The following is an 18,489-nucleotide window of genomic DNA, read 5'->3' as shown; positions in this document are numbered from 1 at the left end:
TGCACCACAACTATTCAGCCTGCGCTCTAGAGCCCGTGAGCCACACCTACTGAGCCCACGTGCCACAACTACTGAAGCCCCCGTACGTAGAGCCAGGCTCCGCAACAAGAGAAGCCACCGCAATGAGAAGCCCGCGCACCACAACGAAGACCCAATGCAGCCAAAAATAAATAAATAAATCTACTTAAAAATTATTTTAAAAATAAAATAATAAAATTTCCATTAACACCCTGAAGTTAAAACGAAGCCAATAATGTAAAAGCTATTAATATGTGTTCCATAGTATAGAGGCACTGCTATATAGTCCACCAGGATCATGTGATCATCATGTTGGCTCCCTGTGGCCGCTCCTGGGTTCCAGAAGTTGTGCGATATACTTGTTCAAGACTTCATGGTTTAATCAGGACTTATGGAATGGCTATTGTGATTGAAGTAATATGCTACACCTTTTATTGTGGATCCAAATGGTAGTCATAAGCAGATAAAATCTTATTTGAGAGATAATATATGAAACGTCTCAAAAATATAATAATGGGCAAAAGAGTACACAACAATACAAATCTTCCACCTGTAAAATATACACTACTCCCTTTAACCATATCACCCCTTATCCGTTTCCTCCACAATCTGAGTCAAGTGTTTGTTTTCCAAGCTTTTCTATGAAGCCTTCCCTAATCTGTTGGACAGAAGTCCTCCATCTAATACCCATTCACACAACTTAGCACTTCACATTAATGTTTCTGTTTCAGAAGCTTAGTTAATTCTGTTGCATACTCTCTTGCTGTGTTTTATGACTGTCAGTATGTTTGTTGCTTTATCTTTTTGCCCTTCAAATTGCATATCAAGTCCCGGTACCTGTACCTCTAAACCATTTCCTAAATTTGACTACTTCTCAACCCTGGTCCAAGCCTCCATCATGTCTTTACTGGACAACTGGACTTCCCACTTGCATACTTGCCTGCTTACACAGTAGCCAGAGTGAACTTGGTATTTTAAAACATTTTTCTTGTGAAATATAACGTGCATATAGGGGAGTAAATAAAACGTACATGTACAACTACTATATGAATTATGAAACAAATACTATATAATCACCACCCAAGACTGGAAATAGGATATAGCCAGCACTTTAGAAGGCCTACCCTAAAATCCCTTCCCAATGTTAACCCCTATCTCCCTCATAAAGTCACTATCCTGACTTGCTTTTCTTTATAGTTTTATCACTTGATTATACATCGCTAAAAGTTTTCCCTGGTTTTGAATTTTTTGGAAGTGAAATCACATGTATTTTGTGTCTGGCTTCTTTCATTCAGTATTTTTAACTAAGATTCATCTATTCTCTATGAGGCTGCAGTTTATTCATTTTTGTTGCTGTAAAATAATCTGTTTTATGAACATATCACATTTTATTTATCCATCCTACTGTTGAATCTTTGGGTTGTCTCTAAATTAGGATGTTATGAATAATGCCACTACAAACATTCTTGTACATGTCTCCCAGTGCATATGTGCAAGTACTTCTGCAGAGTATATGCCTCCCCCTCCCTTCTTTCCTTCCGCCTTTCCATGTGGATACACAATTACTCCAACTCCATTTACTGAAAAGACCATCCTTTCCTTCCTTTTTTGCAATGCCAAAAAAAGACATTTATGTCTCTTTGACATAAATCAAGTGTCCATATGTGCATGGGTCTATTTCTGGGCTCTTCTGTTACATTGGTCCATGTATCCATTTTTCTATTTGTGTTCCTTGTGGCAATATCACACTGCCTTAATAGTGGGTCACACTGGCTTTATGATAAGTCTATATCAAGTACAGAAAGTCCCTCCTCCTCCTCCTTTCTTCCTCCTCCTTCTTCAAGAGTGGCTTGCTATTCTTAATCCTTCACATTTCCATATACATTTTAGAATTAGCTTGTCAAATTCTACAGAAAAAGCTGTGGATATTTTGATTGCTATTGCATTGAAACTATGGACCAATTTGAGAAAAACTGACATCTTTATAGGAATTGGTCTTACAATCCTGGAAAATAGTATATCCATTTATTTAGTCTTTAGTTTCTCTCAAAAAATGTTTGTAGTTTTCTGCATAAAGGTCTTACACATTTTTTTTGGATTTATTCCTAGGTAGTTGGTATTTTTAAAACACTCTTGTAAATGGTATCATGTTTTCATATTTTATTTTCTAATTGTTTTTGCTGGTATATAATAATGCGATTGATGCTTGAATGCTGATTTTGCATCTAAGTAATCCTGACAGATTGGTCTTTTAAAATTGTAAATCATTGCATATCATTCCCTCGTTAAAAACCCACCAATGGCTTCCCACTGTAAAAATATAATCTAAACTCTTTGTCCTGAGTGTGGTGATTTAAGAATATATCCACACATTATGTGATGCTCTTCCAATAAGAAGTTGAATTTATGTTCCTTCCCCTTGGACCTGGGTAAATCTTTGTGACTATCTCAATGAACCAAATGTGGTGGGAGTGACATTGTGTGACTTCAAGGCTAGGTTTGGAAATACCCTGAAGCTTCTGCCAGTTTCTGTTGATATACTTACTCTGAAAACCTTTAGCCGCCATGTACAAAATTGGGCTACCCTAAGTCCACGTGGAGATACCAGAGAGAGAGAGAGAGAGAGAGAGAGAGAGTGCCCAGCAGCCAGAAATGTTCCATCCTCCAGTTATTTGTCTAAACAGCCCAGGATCCAGACAGGGGGATGAAGAAGCTTTGAGATGACCCCAGCCCGAGCCACCACCTGACTGCAACCATACAAGACCCTTAGCAAGAGCCGCCTAGCTCACCCCAGGCACCCCCAGCTTCATGAGCATAGTTCACGATTGTTGTTCTGTGCTATGCAGCAGTTGGTAATGGAACACTGATCTACAAGACCCTTTTACTCTAAGCTCAGCCTACTTACCACACCAACTTCATCTCCCGTCTCAGATACATTCCAACAGCACTGGCCTTGTATCTGTCCTATCAAGCAAGTCCAGCTTATTTCTGTTTGGGGGCCCTTGGACTTGTCATATATCCTTACCTTGGAGCGCTCTTATCTTAGCTCTTCAAGTGACAGCCTCTTTCTCATAAGTCATCTCCTCAAATGTCACCTCCCCAGAGACGCCTTTACGGCATCTCTATCACATTACCATCTTATTATTATTTTTTTTTTTTTAGGGGATAGTGGGCCAAATAAATGGGGTTTTTTTGTTTTTATTTATTTATTTATTTATTTACTTATTTATTTATTTATTTATTTATTTATTTATTTATTTATTTATTTATTTATTTATTTATTTATGGCTGTGTTGGGTCTTCGTTTCTGTGCGAGGGCTCTCTCCAGCTGCGGCAAGCGGGGGCCACTCTTCATCGCGGTGCGCGGGCCTCTCACTGTCGCGGCCTTTCTTGTTGTGGAGCACAGGCTCCAGACGCGCAGGCTCAGTAATTGTAGCTCACGGGCCCAGTTGCTCCGCGGCATGTGGGATTTTCCCAGACCAGGGCTCGAACCCGTGTCCCCTGCGGTAGCAGGCAGATTCTCAACCACTGCGCCACCAGGGAAGCCCCTACCATCTTATTTTGTTGACACACATTTTCTGAAATCATTTATTTATGCAAATTAATTTTTTTCATATATTTATTGTCTGCCACCCCCCTCTAGAATGTAGGCTGTTTGAAGCCAAGGATTTTGTCCATTTTGTTCCCTCTACTAGATCCAGCACTTAGAATAGTCCAGGCAGGCTTTCATCATCAACCAAGATGCAGCAACCGGGACTAAATATACCCTCCTCCCTTGAATAACTAGAAAACCAGACAAAATATATGAAACAGTGGTATTCAAGACAAAGGACATCAGAAAACAAAGGAGAGTGAACCTAAGAGATGGGAAACAAGGTGATTGTGGTGATGGTTTCACAGGTGCATGCATATGTTAGAGATTATCAAATTGTACACTTAACTATGTACAGTTCATTGTATATTAATTATACCTCAGTAAAGTTGTTATAAAAAAACATAGTTCCAGGCAAATAGTAGACACTCAATAAACATCTGTTGACTGACTGTTGATTTTCTTGGACTGTGATTTCTTAGTGGTTAGCGATTGACTCTTCTATACATATTTAGGTAATACCCAGCAAAGTACCATGTGAGTACCAAGTATTCAAATGATGTTTTATGAATATTATCATGGCACATTTATTACACATCCATTATATTAATGTTATTTAAGTGGGACTAAAGATATTTTTATTGACAAAGTGTTTAACTTCATTAACAATCGAAGAAATACAAATTAAAAGAACGAAATATTGTTTTTAACTTTCAATTTTCAAATAGCTTTAAATGATAGCATAAGCATGAGTTATTTTTGTATTCAGAAGAAAAAAGAAAGCTATTTCCATTTCTAAAGCATTTTATAATACCTACTTAAGAGATTGGGGAAATAGATGCTTTCTCTGTACTGCTAATCAGAACGTAAACTGGGAGAAATTTTCTGTAGAACAATTTTAATAAATAACAAAATCTTCAAAAAACGTAAGAACCCCTTGATCTAGCTATTCCACTTCTAGAAATGTATACTGAGAAAATAAGATTGCACACAAAGATTCAGTTACAAGATGGTTCACCTCTACACTGTGTGCAGTACCAACAATTAGAATGGATCTATAAACCCAGCAGTAAGATACCAGTTAAATGAACACTGCTATATTCATTCCATGAAATATTATTCTGACAAGAAAAATGATGTAGCAAATGAATTAACTTAGAGAGATGTTTACACTATTTTTTGTTAATCAAGAATAATAGACTGCTATTTTTTGTGGCACCTTGGAGGCAGTCGGCTGCTTCAGGAAGAAGCTGACCATCTCTTTCCCGGCCACTGGCTGCCAGAAACTCACTGAAGTGGATGATGAACGAAAACTTCCTACCTTTTATGAGAAGCATATGGCCACGGAAGTTGCTGCTGACGCTCTGGGTGAAGAATGGAAGGGTTATGTGGTCCGTATCAGTGGTGGGAATGACAAACCAGGTTCCCCCATGAAGCAGGGTGTCTTGACCAATGGTCGAGCCTGCCTGCTACTGAATAAGGGGCATTCCTGTTACAGACCGAGGAGGACTGGAGAAAGAAAGCACAAATCTGTACGGGGTTGCATTGTGGATGCCAATCTGAGCGTTCTCAATTTGGTCATCGTAGAAAAAGGGGAGAAGGATATTCTTGGACTCACTGATACTACTGTGCCTCGTCGCCTGGGGCCCAAAAGAACTTGCAGAATCTGCAAACTTTTCAGTCTCTCTAAAGAACATGACGTCCACCCGTATGTTTTGAGAAAGCCCCTAAACAAAGAAGGTAAGAAACCTAGGACCAAAGCACCTAAAATTCAGCGTCTTGTTACTCCACGTGTTCTGCAACATAAACAGAGGTGTATTGCTCTGAAGAAACAGCGTACAAAGAAGAATAAGGAAGAGGCTACAGAATATGCTAAACTTTTGGCCTAAAGAATGAAGGAAGCCAAAGAAAAACGCCCGGAACAGATTGCCATGAGACAGAGGCTGTCCGCCCTGAGAGTTTCTACTTCTAAGTCTGAGTCCAGTCAAAAATGAGATGCTCTAAGAGTAACAGATAAATAAGATCAGACATTAAAAAAAAAAAAGAATAGTAGACTTAAGAGAATGAAACGACAAGCCACAGATTGGGAGAAAATATTTGCAAAACAAATATTTGATAAAGGACTCATATCTAAAATATACAATGATCACTTAAAACTCAACAAAAAGAAAACAACCCAATTAAAAAATAGACAAATGATCTGAATGGACACTTCACTACAGAAGATATATGGATGGAAATATGCATACTAAAATATGCTTAATGTCATACGTTTTTGAAGAATTGCAAATTGAAACAACAATGACATACCAGCACACAACTATTAAAATGGCTAAAATCTAAAACACTGACAAGGCCAAATGCTGACAAGGCTGTGGGGCAATGGGAACTCTGATTCATTGCTGGTGGGAATGCAAAATGGTTCAACCACTTACAAAGCTAAACATAGTCTTACCACACAATCCAGCAATAGTGCTTATGTCCACACAAAAACCTGCAAATGAATGTTTATAATAGCTTTATTCATAATTGTCAAAAACAGGAAGCACCCAGAAAGTCCTTCAATAGGTTAATGGAAAAACAAACTGTGGTACATCCATGCAATGGAATACTATTCAACGAATAAAGGAAATGAATTATCAAGCCATGAAAAGGCATGGAGGAATGCATATTGCTAAGTGAGAGAAGCCAATCAGAAAGACTACATACTGTGTGATTCCAACTATATGATATTTTGGAAAAGGAAAAACTATGGAAGCAGTAAAAAAAAAAAAAATCAGTGGCAGCCAGAGGTTGGGCAGGAAGGGAAGGAGGAAGAATACGTGGAGCAGGGGGGATTTTTAGGGCAGTGAAACTACTCTGTATGATACTGACATACACACATGGATACATGACATTATACATTTGTCAATACCCATACAACTCTACAGCACAAAGAACCAATGCTAATGTAAACTACGGACTTTAGTGAAATAATATATCAGTAGTATTAGTTCCAAGTCACCATTATCTCTTGCCTAGATTATTTAGAGAACTGCTTAAGTGGTCTTCCTGCTGCCATCCAGTTGCCTCTCTGACCTCATCTCCTATTGCTGCTCCCAGCTCCGGTCACACCAGGCTTCTTCCTGTTTCTTGAATATACAAAGCATGTGGATGAACTTTTTTTTTTTTTTGAATGTTTTTTTGAATTTTATTTTATTTATTTTTTTATACAGCAGGTTCTTATTAGTTATCTATTTTATACATATTAGTGTATATATGTCAATCCCAATCTCCCAGTTCATACCCCCGCCTTTCCCCCCTTGGTGTCCATATGTTTGTTCTCTACATCTATGTCACTGTTTCTGCCTTGCAAACCAGTTCATCTGTACCATTTTTCTAGATTCCACATATATGCATTAATATACGATATTTGTTTTTCTCTTTCTGACTTACTTCACTCTGTATGACAGTCTCTAGATCCATCCACATCTCTAAAAATGACCCAATTTCGTTCCTTTTTATGGCTGAGTAATAGTCCATTGTATATGTGTACCACAACTTCTGTATCCATTCGTCTGTCGATGGGCATTTAGGTTGCTTCCATGACCTGGCTATTTTAAATAGTGCTGCAATGAACATTGGGGTGCATGTGTCCTTTTGAATTATGGTTTTGTCTGGGTATGTGCCCAGTAGTGGGATTGCTGGGTCATATGGCAATTTTATTTTTAGGTCTTTAAGGAAACTCCATACTGTCCTCCATAGTGGCTGTATCAATTTACATTCCCACCAACAGTGCAAGAGGGTTCCCTTTTCTCCACACCCTCTCCAGCATTTGTTGTTTGTAGATTTTCTGATGATGCCCATTCTAACTGGTGTGAGGTGATACCTCAGTGTAGTTTTGATTTGCATTTCTCTAATAATTAGTGATGTTGAGCAGCTTTTCATGTGCTTCTTAGCCATCTGTATGTCTTCTTTGGAGAAATGTCTATTTAGGTCTTCTGCCCATTTTTGGATTGCATCGTTTCTTTTTTTAATATTGAGCTGCATGAGCTGTTTATATATTTTGGAGATCAATCCTTTGTCCGTTGATTCGTTTGCAAATATTTTCTCCCATTCTGAGGGGTGTCTTTTCATCTTGTTTGTAGTTTCCTTTGCTTTGCAAAAGCTTTTAAGTTTCATTAGGTCCCATTTGTTTATTTTTGTTTTTATTTCCATTACTCTAGGAGGTGGCTCAAAAAAGATCTTGCTGTGATTTATGTCAAAGAGTGTTCTTCCTATGTTTTCCTCTAAGAGTTTTACAGTGTCCAGTCTTATATTTAGGCCTCTAATCCATTTTGAGTTTATTTTTGTGTATGGTGTTAGGGAGTGTTCTAATTTCATTCTTTGACATGTAGCTGTCCAGTTTTCCCAGCACCACTTATTGAAGAGACTGTCTTTTCTCCATTGTATATCCTTGCCTCCTTTGTCGTAGATTAGTTGAGCATAGGTGTGTGGTTTTATCTCTGGGCTATCTATCCTGTTCCATTGATCTATATTTCTGTTTTTGTGCCAGTACCATATTGTCTTGATTACTGTAGCTTTGTAGCATAGTCTGAAGTCAGGGAGTCTGATTCCTCCAGCTCCGTTTTTTTCTCTCGACTGCTTTGGCTATTTGGGGTCTTGTGTGTCTCCATACAAATTTTAAGTTTTTTGGTCTAGTTCTGTAAAAAAATGCCATTGGTAATTTGATAGTGATTGCGTTGAATCTGTAGATTGCTTTGGGTAGTACACTCATTTTCACAATATTGATTCTTCCAATCCAAGAACATGGTATATCTCTCCATCTGTTGGTATATCTCTCCATCTGTTGGTATCATCTTTAATTTCTTTCATAATGTCTTATAGTTTTCTGCATACAGGTCTTTTGTCTCCTTAGGTAGGTTTATTCCTAGGTATTTTATTCTTTTTGTTGCAATGGTAAATGGGAGTGTTTCCTTAATTTCTCTTTCAGATTTTTCATCATTACTGTATAGGAATGCAAGAGATATCTGTGCATTAATTTTGTATCCTGCAACTTTACCAAATTCATTGATTAGCTCTAGTAATTTTCTGGTGACATCTTTAGGATTCTCTATGTATAGTATCATGTCATTCTCTATGTATAGTAAAACAGTGACAGTTTTACTTCTTCTTTTCCAATTTGTATTCCTTTTATTTCTTTTTCTTCTCTGATTGCCGTGGCTAGGACTTCCAAAAGTATGTTGAATAATAGTGGCGAGAGTGGACATCCTTGTCTTGTTCCTGAACTTGGAGGAAATGCTTTCAGTTTTTCACCATTGAGAATGATGTTTCCTGTGGGTTTGTCATATATGGCCATTATTATGTAGATGTAGGTTCCCTCTATGCCCACTTTCTGGAGAGTTTTTATCATAAATGGGTGTTGAATTTTGTCAAAAGCTTTTTCTGCATCTATTGAGATGATCATATGTTGTTTTTTTAAAAAATAAATTTATTTATTTATTTTTGGCTGCATTGGGTCTTCGCTGCTGCGCGCAGGCTTTTCTCTAGTTGAGGCAAGTGGGAGGCTACTCTTCGTTTGTGGTACACAGGCTTCTAATTGAGGTGGCTTCTCTTGTTGCGGAGCATGGGCTCTAGGCACACAGGCTTCAGTAGTTGTGGCACACGGGCTCAGTAGTTGTGGCTCAAGGGCTCTAGAGCACAGGCTCAGTAGTTGTGGCACACAGGCTTAGTTGCTCTGTGGCATGTGGGATCTTCCCGGACCAGGGCTCGAACCTTTGTCTCCTGCATTGGCAGGCAGATTCTTAACCACTGCGCCACCAGGGAAGCCTGATCATATGGTTTTTATTCTTCAATTTGTTAATATGGTGTATCACATTAATTGATTTATGTAAATTGAAGAATCCTTGCATCCTTGGGATAAATCCCACTTGATCATGGTGTATGATCCTTTTAATGCGTTGTTGGATTCTGTTTGCTAGTATTTTGTTGAGGATTTTTGCAACTATATTCATCAGTGATATTGGTCTGTAATTTTCTTTTTTTGTAGTATCTTTGTCTGGTATTGGTATCAGGGTGATGGTGGCCTCATAGAATGAGTTTGGGAGTGTTCCTTCCTCTGCAATTTTTTGGAAGAGTTTGAGAAGGATGGGTGTTAGCTCTTCTCTAAATGTTTGATAGAATTCACCTGTGAAGCCATCTGGTCCTGGACTTTTGTTTGTTGGAAGATTTAAAATCACAGTTTCAATTTCATTACTTGTGATTGGTCTGTTCATATTTTCTATTTCTTCCTGGTTCAGTCTTGCAAGGTTATACCTGTCTAAGAATTTGTCCATTTCTTCCAGGTTGTCCATTTTATTGACATAGAGTTGCTTGTAGTAGTCTCTTATGATGCTTTGTATTTCTGCGGTGTCCCTTGTAACTTCTCCTTTTTCATTTCTAATTTTATTGATTTGAGTCCTCTCCCTCTTTTTCTTGATGAGTCCAGCTAATGGTTTATCAATTTGGTTTATTCTCAAAGAACCAGCTTTTAGTTTTATTGATCTTTGCTATTGTTTTCTTTGTTTCTATTTCATTTATTTCTGCTCTGATCTTTATGATTTCTTTCCTTCTACTAACTTTGGGTTTTGTTTGTTCTCCTTTCTCTAGTTCCTTTAGGTTTAAGGTTAGATTGTTTATTTGAGATTTTTCTTGTTTCTTGAGGTAGGCTTGTACTGCTATAAACTTCCCTCTTAGAACTCTTTTTGCTGCATCCCATAGGTTTGGATCGTCATGTTTTCATTATAATTTGTCTCTAGGTATTTTTTGATTTCCTCTTTGATTTCTTCAGTGATCTGTTGGTTATTTAGTAATGTATTGTTTAGCCTCCATGTGTTTGTGTTTTTTACGTTTTTTTCCCTGTAATTGATTTCTAATCTCATAGCATTGTGGTCAGAAAAGATGCTAGATATGATTTCAATTTTCTTAAATTTACTGAGGCTTGATTTGTGACCCAAGAAGTGATCTATCCTGGAGAATGTTCCGTGTGCACTTGAGAAGAAAGTGTAATCTGCTGTTTTTGGATGGAATGTCCTATAAATATCAATTAAATCTATCTGGTCTATTGTGCCATTTAAAGCTTGTGTTTCCTTATTAAGTTTCTGTCGGGATGATCTGTCCATTGGTGTAAGTGAGGTGTTAAAGTCCCCCACTATTATTGTGTTACTGTCGATTTCCTCTTTTATAGCTGTTAGCAGTTGCCTTATGTATTGAGGTGCTCCTATGTTGGGTGCATATAAGTTTATAATTGTTATATCTTCTTCTTGGATTGATCCCTTGATCATTATGTAGTGTCCTTCCTTGTCTCTTGTAACATTCTTTATGTTAAAGTCTAGTTTATCTGATATGAGTATTGCTACTCCAGCTTTCTTTTGATTTCCATTTGCATGGAATATCTTTTTCCATCCCCTCACTTTCAGTCTGTATGTGTCCCTAGGTCTGAAGTTGGTCTCTTGTAGACAGCATATATATATGGGTCTTGTTTTTGTATCCATTCAGCGAGCCTGTGTCTTTTGGTTGGAGAATTTAATCCATTCATGTTTAAGGTAATTTTCGATATGTATGTTCCTATTACCATTTTCTTAATTTTATGGGTTTATTTTGTAGGTCCTTTTCTTCTCTTGTGTTTCCCACTTAGAGAAGTTCCTTTAGCATTTGTTGTAGAGCTGGTTTTGTGGTGCTGAATTCTCTTAGCTTTTGCTTGTCTGTAAAGCTTTTGATTTCTCCATCAAATCTGAATGAAATCCTTGCCAGGTAGAGTAATCTTGGTTGTAGGTTCTTCCCTTTCATCACTTTAAATATATCATGCCACTCCCTTCTGGTTTGTAGAGTTTCTGCTGAGAAATCATCTGTTAACCTTATGGGAGTTCCCTTGTATGTTATTTGTCGTTTTTCCCTTGTCGCTTGCAATAATTTTTCTTTGTCTTTAATTTTTGTTGATTTCATTACTATGTCTCTCGGCATGTTTCTCCTTGGGTTTATCCTGCCTGGGACTCTCTGCACTTCCTGGACTTGGGTGGCTATTTCCTTTCCCATGTTAGGGAAGTTTTTGACTATAATCTCTTCAAATATTTTCTCAGGTCCTTTCTCTCTCTCTCTCTCTCCTCCTTCTGGGACCCCTATAATGCGAATGTTGCTGTATTTGTCCCGGAGGTCTCTTAGGCTGTCTTCATTTCTTTTCATTCTTTTTTCTTTATTCTGTTCCATGGCAGTGAATTCCACCATTCTGTGTTCCAGGACACTTATCCATTCTTCTGCCTCAGTTATTCTGGTATTGATTCCTTCTAGTGTATTTTTCATTTCAGTTATTGTGTTTTTCATCTCTATTTGTTTGTTCTTTAATTCTAGTAGGTCTTTGTTAAACATTTCTTGCATCTTCTCGATCTTTGCCTCCATCCCTTTTCCGAGGTCCTGGATCATCTTCACTATCATTATTCTGAATTCTTTTTCTGGAAGGTTGCCTATCTCCACTTCATTTAGTTGTTTTTCTGGGGTTTTATCTTGTTCCTCCATCTGGTACAAAGTCCTCTGCCTTTTCATTTTGTCTGTCTTTCTGTGAATGTGGTTTCCCTTCCACAGGCTGCAGAATTGTAGTTCTTCTTGCTTCTGCTGTCTGCCCTCTGGTGGATGAGGCTATCTAAGAGGCTTGTGCAAGCTTCCTGATGGGAGGGACTGGTGTGGATGAGCTTCTTATGTTGGCAATATTCTGCATATTACCACACATTGAAGCCATGAGAGAAACTCATTCTTGAGGACACAAAAGTTTGCATTTGGGACTCTCTCAGTTCTACATTCTGCCATATGTATCTCTTCCTTTGAGTGGTTCTAATTTGTATCCTTTTATTATAACAAAACTACCATCATAAGTCCTGAGTCCGGTGAGTCATTGTAGTAAAGGATGGAACCTGAAGGTGGTCATGGAAGCTTCCTAATTTGTAGCCAGCTGGTCTGAAGTAAGGGTGGCCCTAGGGATCCCTGAACTTGCAGTTGGTGCCTAGTCTCAGGCACACTTGGCAGTCTGGAGGTCTGTGCTCTTAACCTCGGTTGGCTCTAACAGTAGCATTAGAAGAAGTTAGGCAACAATATCTAGTACCTCAGGTTGCGAGAAATAGTAGTGTCCCGCAGGCAATGATGGTTTAGAACTACGGAGTTTCCACAGCCTGCATTAGATCCTGGATGGTACCCAGTAGCTCTAGGTGAACATCATAACACCACATATTTGTACAACTTACCTTGGCAAATTTCAAATCTGAGTTTCTAAACAGGTAATATCATCCTCCTTTTAGAAGCAAAGAAACTGAAGTGAAGGGGAGACACTTGTCCAAGGTCACTAGACTCAAACACAGGTGTTCTACTTCAACACAGAACTCTTTATAGTAGTACCCACAAACTACAGAAGTCAATTATAACACATAAGCAGGGGTATCTTTATGATCAGTTCTGCCTAAGCCCTTGTTAGGAAATTGAAGGCAACTAGGTTCCTCCAGACTTGGGACTCAGGATCCTCTTCCACTTATGTGACTTTCTTCTTTGGGAGCAGTGAAATTTGGGGAAAAATCTCTAGAAACCCAGGTCTTCGCCAGGTAGAGAACCACATATTCCCTTAGAGCTCATAATGGTCTCATACTATTGGCCTTTCCCAGGGGAGGAGAGAATTCGTTACCCTCAGAAAGACCAAAATTAGGTATGTAAGGAAACTTTCAGTTCAGAGACTTGAGAGAGCCTGTCCCAGAATTGTATCACACTACTAACATATACAAGTTCTTGAGTGCATTGAAAGATGATAAGCCAAACCTACAAACCAAATGGAAAATGGCAAACATACGAATAGTCAGTTTCAAGAAAAAAAAATACAATTGGCTCTTAAGTAAATAAAATATTCCCAATCTCACTCATAATATGCAAAATACAAATTAAAACTACAAGAAGATGTCATTTTTACCTGTCAGATTGGCAGAGAAAAAAAATTGGATAACACATTGTGTTGTGAGATCTGGGGAAACCTCATCTGGCACCCTCTTATGTTGCTGGGGAGATTCAAAATTCGTATAACCTCTGTGAAGGGTGGCTTGGCAACATTTTACAAATGCATATTTGCATTTGACTCAGCAAGTTCACTTTTAGGAATTTATTCTAAAAATGTATCCACTGGTTAGTGTAAAGATGTCTGCTGTATATTGAAAAACACTGTCACAATATTTTACAATGCTTTCCATTAAGAGATGAATCTGTTTCCCCCACTCTTTGAATCCGGAATGGCCCTGGGGCTTGCTTGCAATAAAATGCAGCAGAAGGGTTCCAGAGCCTAACCTCTCATGCTCTTGGAATTCTGCCCTTGGACCAGTTGGTGGTTAGAAGCTGGAAAAATACCAAAGACGCTGTTAGCAAAGCCTGGAGGAATGGTGAACAAACAGTTGCTGGAGCCTGAGAAAGCAGTAAGAAAATAGTTATTAGAGGCTTGAGAAAGGACAACATGTGTTATGTGTGATGGAATAATTGGCAAAATGTTGCCCATGGAAACTTGAAAGATAAGAAATGTACCTAATAAACTTTAAAATATACGATAAAGAGATCTCCAGACAGAATGTTGAAAGTGCCATTTGGTTTCTTCTAACGGAGTATAATAACGCACAGGAAGAGGGGTGAGCGAAAGAAGGCACCTTGCAATTTACAAGCAGAATCTGGAGGCGATGCAGAAGCACCAGGATTTGCTGGTTTGGCTGATAGAACCGTCTCTTACCCCCTGTTTTCCCAGCTCATTTATATTTCTCAGCATTAAAAGAGTCCAAGGCCTCGAGTCCGAGGTCAAAATCAAGGGTATGGCTGTGAGAACCTTTGTTAAGACTCCTGAATGATTTAAGGTAAATGCCTAAAAGACTCTCAGCAAGGGCTTCTGAGAATCTTAAGGATGCTTTCCCACAGTAGTTCCAAATTATTGCCCCCAGAGACCTTGATTGTCTTGGTATATGTGACACGAAACACCACAAGTTCCCCTATTTTGATAGCATTGTGTTAATTGGATCACTTGAATACCAGCAGGGAGGATATACACCCTAAAATGATTGGGGGGTGCCTGCCATATCACTAGTTATTAGGGTCCGGTTGTCTGGGGCATGCCCAAGAGGTCCACTCCAAGCTTGAGGACAAGTTCCTGTACCTTGCTCCGCCTACCACGTGGAGGTGTAGTTCTGGTAGGCTTCTTGGGACTTTGGAGACAGCATATACCACGTTAGGGAATACCACTCCAATCCATGTATTAGTGACTTTAAAGGTCACACATTATGAGGGGGGCCAGAGCAAGAGCAGACTCTGTAGCAGGTTTGGGTACCGTTTAAGTGGCCTTGCTGCCTGGCCCTATGACCAGTAGATTCCTTGGTGCTAGTGGCGTTAGTTGTACATGTGTATGCCATGTAGAGTTTTTGCAAGCTCCACTGGGAAAACTGTAGTGTAGACCTCCAGGGTTCTGCTGCTTGGCTGTCCTGCAACAGTTAATGTTCCCAGAAGCAGATCTTAACCAATGATGGAGAGTTGGTAAATAAATATCCCAACATCCTTGCTCTTCCCTTTGGGGTAGCTCTGAGGTGTGTCCTACACCATCTCCCAGGGCTCCCTGATGGGATTAAACCCCAGTTGCCCACACTCACCCTTTATTGCCCTCCTTCCTTTTTTTAAACACCTCTTTCCCTACTGGTGGTCCTCTTCCCCAGGTAAACTCCTTGCACTCTAATCCTTGTCTCAGCGTCGATCTCTGGAAGTTCCAAACTAACCTACCAATAATTGGAAAAATAATCAGAAAAAAAGAAAAGAGTCTTGCTCATCTATGACTCCTAGCCCCAAACAGAGCTTTTCCCCAAATAGAATGTTCCCATGATGCAGTACCCTGGCTTACTGACAGATCAGTGAGCTTTCTGCTGTATTGCAAGTGCATACATTCTCTCTCTCTCTTTTTACATTTTATTATTATTTTTTAATTTGGCCATACAGCTTGCAGGATCTTAGTTCCCTGACCAGGGACTGAACCCAGGTCCCAGCAATGAAAGCGCCAAGTCCTATCCACTGGACCACCAGGGAATTCCCCATACATACTCTCTTGATCACAGGTGAAGGTCGGCCAGAAGCCACCTGAAGCATCAGAGGTGAAGTAGTTTTCTACTCTCACAGAGCTTTGGTGGATACCAAGAACTTCCATTCACTGATGCATTCTGGTAGACACTATACTAAGAATTTTACATGCATTATTTTATTGTCACGTTATAAGTGAGATGTTTAGCCTTAGCTCAGAGCAGTTAAGTTACTTTCCCAAAACCTGATCACTGGTAAATGATGAATCTAAACTTTGATGCTGGGACTGTCTGACCTCAGCTTATGCTTTAAACCTATATTACTTTCCTTGTGTCAGTCACCACAGTTCTACCATTTGATGGAAAGTGTGTTCTTCTCTTAAGAGTAAGGCCCTCTGCCCAAGTCTACTCTTTCTCTCTCCTTCTGCCCTAAAGTAGGTAGGGGATTCAGTAGAGGGTCTTGGGTTGGACACTGGTTGCAGAGAAGGTTTGGGACTAGAAACATAGGACAAGAGTAGCAATGGTGGGGCTCCCACTACAACTGGGTACCATTAACAAGACCCCACAACTCCCTCAAACTGCATCTCTCTACTAGATAACTTGGGCTTTGCAAGATATGGGGGTAAGTTCTGTTTCAGTGCCTTAAGTAGGTAATGAAAATTCCTTGTTGAACAAATAATTGAAAGAAGACAGAACCAACTGTGTGTATGTACGTATGCTAATAAAGGTTGTTACAGTTAGCAGTGGGGAAAAGCAATAAACAAACTTATGAAATCTTCTTATGTTTATAAATTAATTTCAAAGACCAAATGTTGGTTTGAATGAGTCTCACCATTTGCATTGATCAACAGTATCTCAATAAAAGTGGGGTTTTTTGAACCTAGCTTCTTCGTATGAGAGTCAAGACAATATGACATTCCGTAAGTGTGACAGATGTGAACATGATTTTATTTTTTGATGGTCGTTAATGGCCTATAACCAGGGCACAACCTCCCAGGTAAACATTTAACTTTGCAGCATTAGTAGAAGATGATTCACTAACTTTTAAAATTATTTTCCCCTTATATCACTATCCCATTAGGTTTGTAGCTTTTAAGTCCATATACTCAGACACAGGTATGAATAAATACACATATATTATTTGTAGTATGTGACAGTTTACATAAGGGCTTCCTAGTACAAAGGGGGTTGTTAGTTTTGCATCTCAAATTAGTTCCTGCTAACCCAGCAACTAAAGCAAATTCCTTTGTGAAAAAAAGTTTCCAAGCATGGCCTGGTAATTGTTTTAATGGATTTTCAATGAGGGGTGAAGTACCATGCTATGTGCCCTGCAGGCAGGGCATAAATATGTTTTGACTGACTCTGTTAACAATCCACACAGAAAAAAAAAAAACCCAAATATGTACTGTTTCAATTATTTTTTTTCTCATAGCCTCTGTCTTTAGCACAGATATCTATAAACATTTTAGGCCACCAAGGGAGCTGCTGCAGTGGTAGGGAACCAGTGAAGCGCTCTGGGCTGTGAGTTTTACTTAGTCTAAGATGGTCAGTATTACCTGAGATTTGCACATCCCAAAGGGAGGGAGGAAGCTGCAAGCTGATGAGCTGAGGGCAATGGCTCACCTGTGTTAGAGACCCTTAACAATGGTATAGACAACTTCCTGTTTTGTGTGTAAGGTATAGATCTGCTCTGACCCTGGCACTGTGGTGGATACTGCTCTATTCTCAATATCTGTTGCACATACAACTGAGATAAAAAAAGGTGCATAAAACCGAATCTTCACCTGTTTGTCTGCCAAAACATTCATTGAGCCCTCCTGTAAGACATTATGTATATACATATATATATATTTTCACAGAAACACATATGTATGTATATTCTTGCTGTGAGCCTGTAACTCTTGCTCAAGTTGCTGTATGATTTAGGTTTTGTAACATACTGAGGATCCTCTGAGAGAGGGGTAGATTAGAGACCATCCACGTGTCCATTAGATTGCAAACTGGAATTTAGTAAGAAGGCCCTGGAGTGGACTCTAGAGTTAAAATAAAGCGTTCATTTTTAGTTTGAGGAAGATTCAGTATGAGCAAGAGAACAAAGAACTGTCGGGTGGTAGGAAATAGAGGTTGACTGCCAGATGGGGGCTGGGAAGAAGAAGCCAAGCACTGGGGCTTAAAGCCGTTCAGGGCTGCCACGTGTGTATGCGGCGCCAGAAACCTCTGGTTTGAAGTTACATTTTTTGCATTTTTCTTAGTTAACTAACCCATTTTCTTCCATCTACAAGAGGGTGAACCTCTTTTCCGGAAGGAAAAACAAGCACGTCTCAGCGAGCCCTTGAGGAAACTCAAGGGATCTACTCAAGTACCTTGAGTAGCAGCAGTTAACAAAGGTATTTTCAAGTAACTGCTCTCCCTGCCTCAACTCCCAAGTCATTTAAGTAGAGAAACAGCCTTTTGTCCTGGCTCTGATTTGAAAAAAGTAGTTGAGGCCAGGCTTCAAGTCCAGGGTAAATTCTCATTAATGGGGCAAGGTCTGCCACCTGGTGGTAGGAAATAAAATGCCACCTGCTTTTCTCATCTAATTTCTTGTTATACTTTTTTTTTTTTTTTTAATCACATTTTTACAAAACCCATCCTCAGCCTCTGACTTGGGCTTGCTTGCCCCCAGCCAAAGTCTTGTAACTGGTGATAATGATGCTGACACGTTGAGGAGAATTTTTCAGCAAATATCTGGGTCTTAAATCACCTGTAGAGTATTTTAGAGCAGCTGGGAGAAGCAAAGGTGAAGGGGAGGGGACTGGTAGA

General features: G+C 39.2%; 1 protein-coding gene across 1 annotated transcript; it reads left to right on the top strand.

The window, feature by feature from the left end:
* Positions 1-4,888: 4,888 nt before the first annotated feature.
* LOC137771873 (small ribosomal subunit protein eS6-like) lies at positions 4,889-5,499 on the top strand. Its single transcript, XM_068555609.1, has one exon. The coding sequence runs from the start codon at positions 4,948-4,950 to the stop codon at positions 5,497-5,499; it is 552 nt and encodes a 183-aa protein (XP_068411710.1). The 5' UTR covers positions 4,889-4,947.
* The last annotated feature ends 12,990 nt before the right edge of the window (positions 5,500-18,489 follow it).

This window comes from Eschrichtius robustus, chromosome 11 (genome assembly GCF_028021215.1).
Source record: "Eschrichtius robustus isolate mEscRob2 chromosome 11, mEscRob2.pri, whole genome shotgun sequence".
Taxonomy (NCBI): Eukaryota; Metazoa; Chordata; class Mammalia; order Artiodactyla; family Eschrichtiidae; genus Eschrichtius; species Eschrichtius robustus.
The sequence above is the reverse complement of the archived record's forward strand: the minus strand, read 5'-3'. Positions and strand labels throughout refer to the sequence as shown.

What these genes read in the sequence shown, in the direction of transcription:
- LOC137771873 (XM_068555609.1), top strand. Translation starts at nt 4,948, where the DNA reads ATGGCCACGGAAGTTGCTGCTGACGCTCTGGGTGAAGAATGGAAGGGT.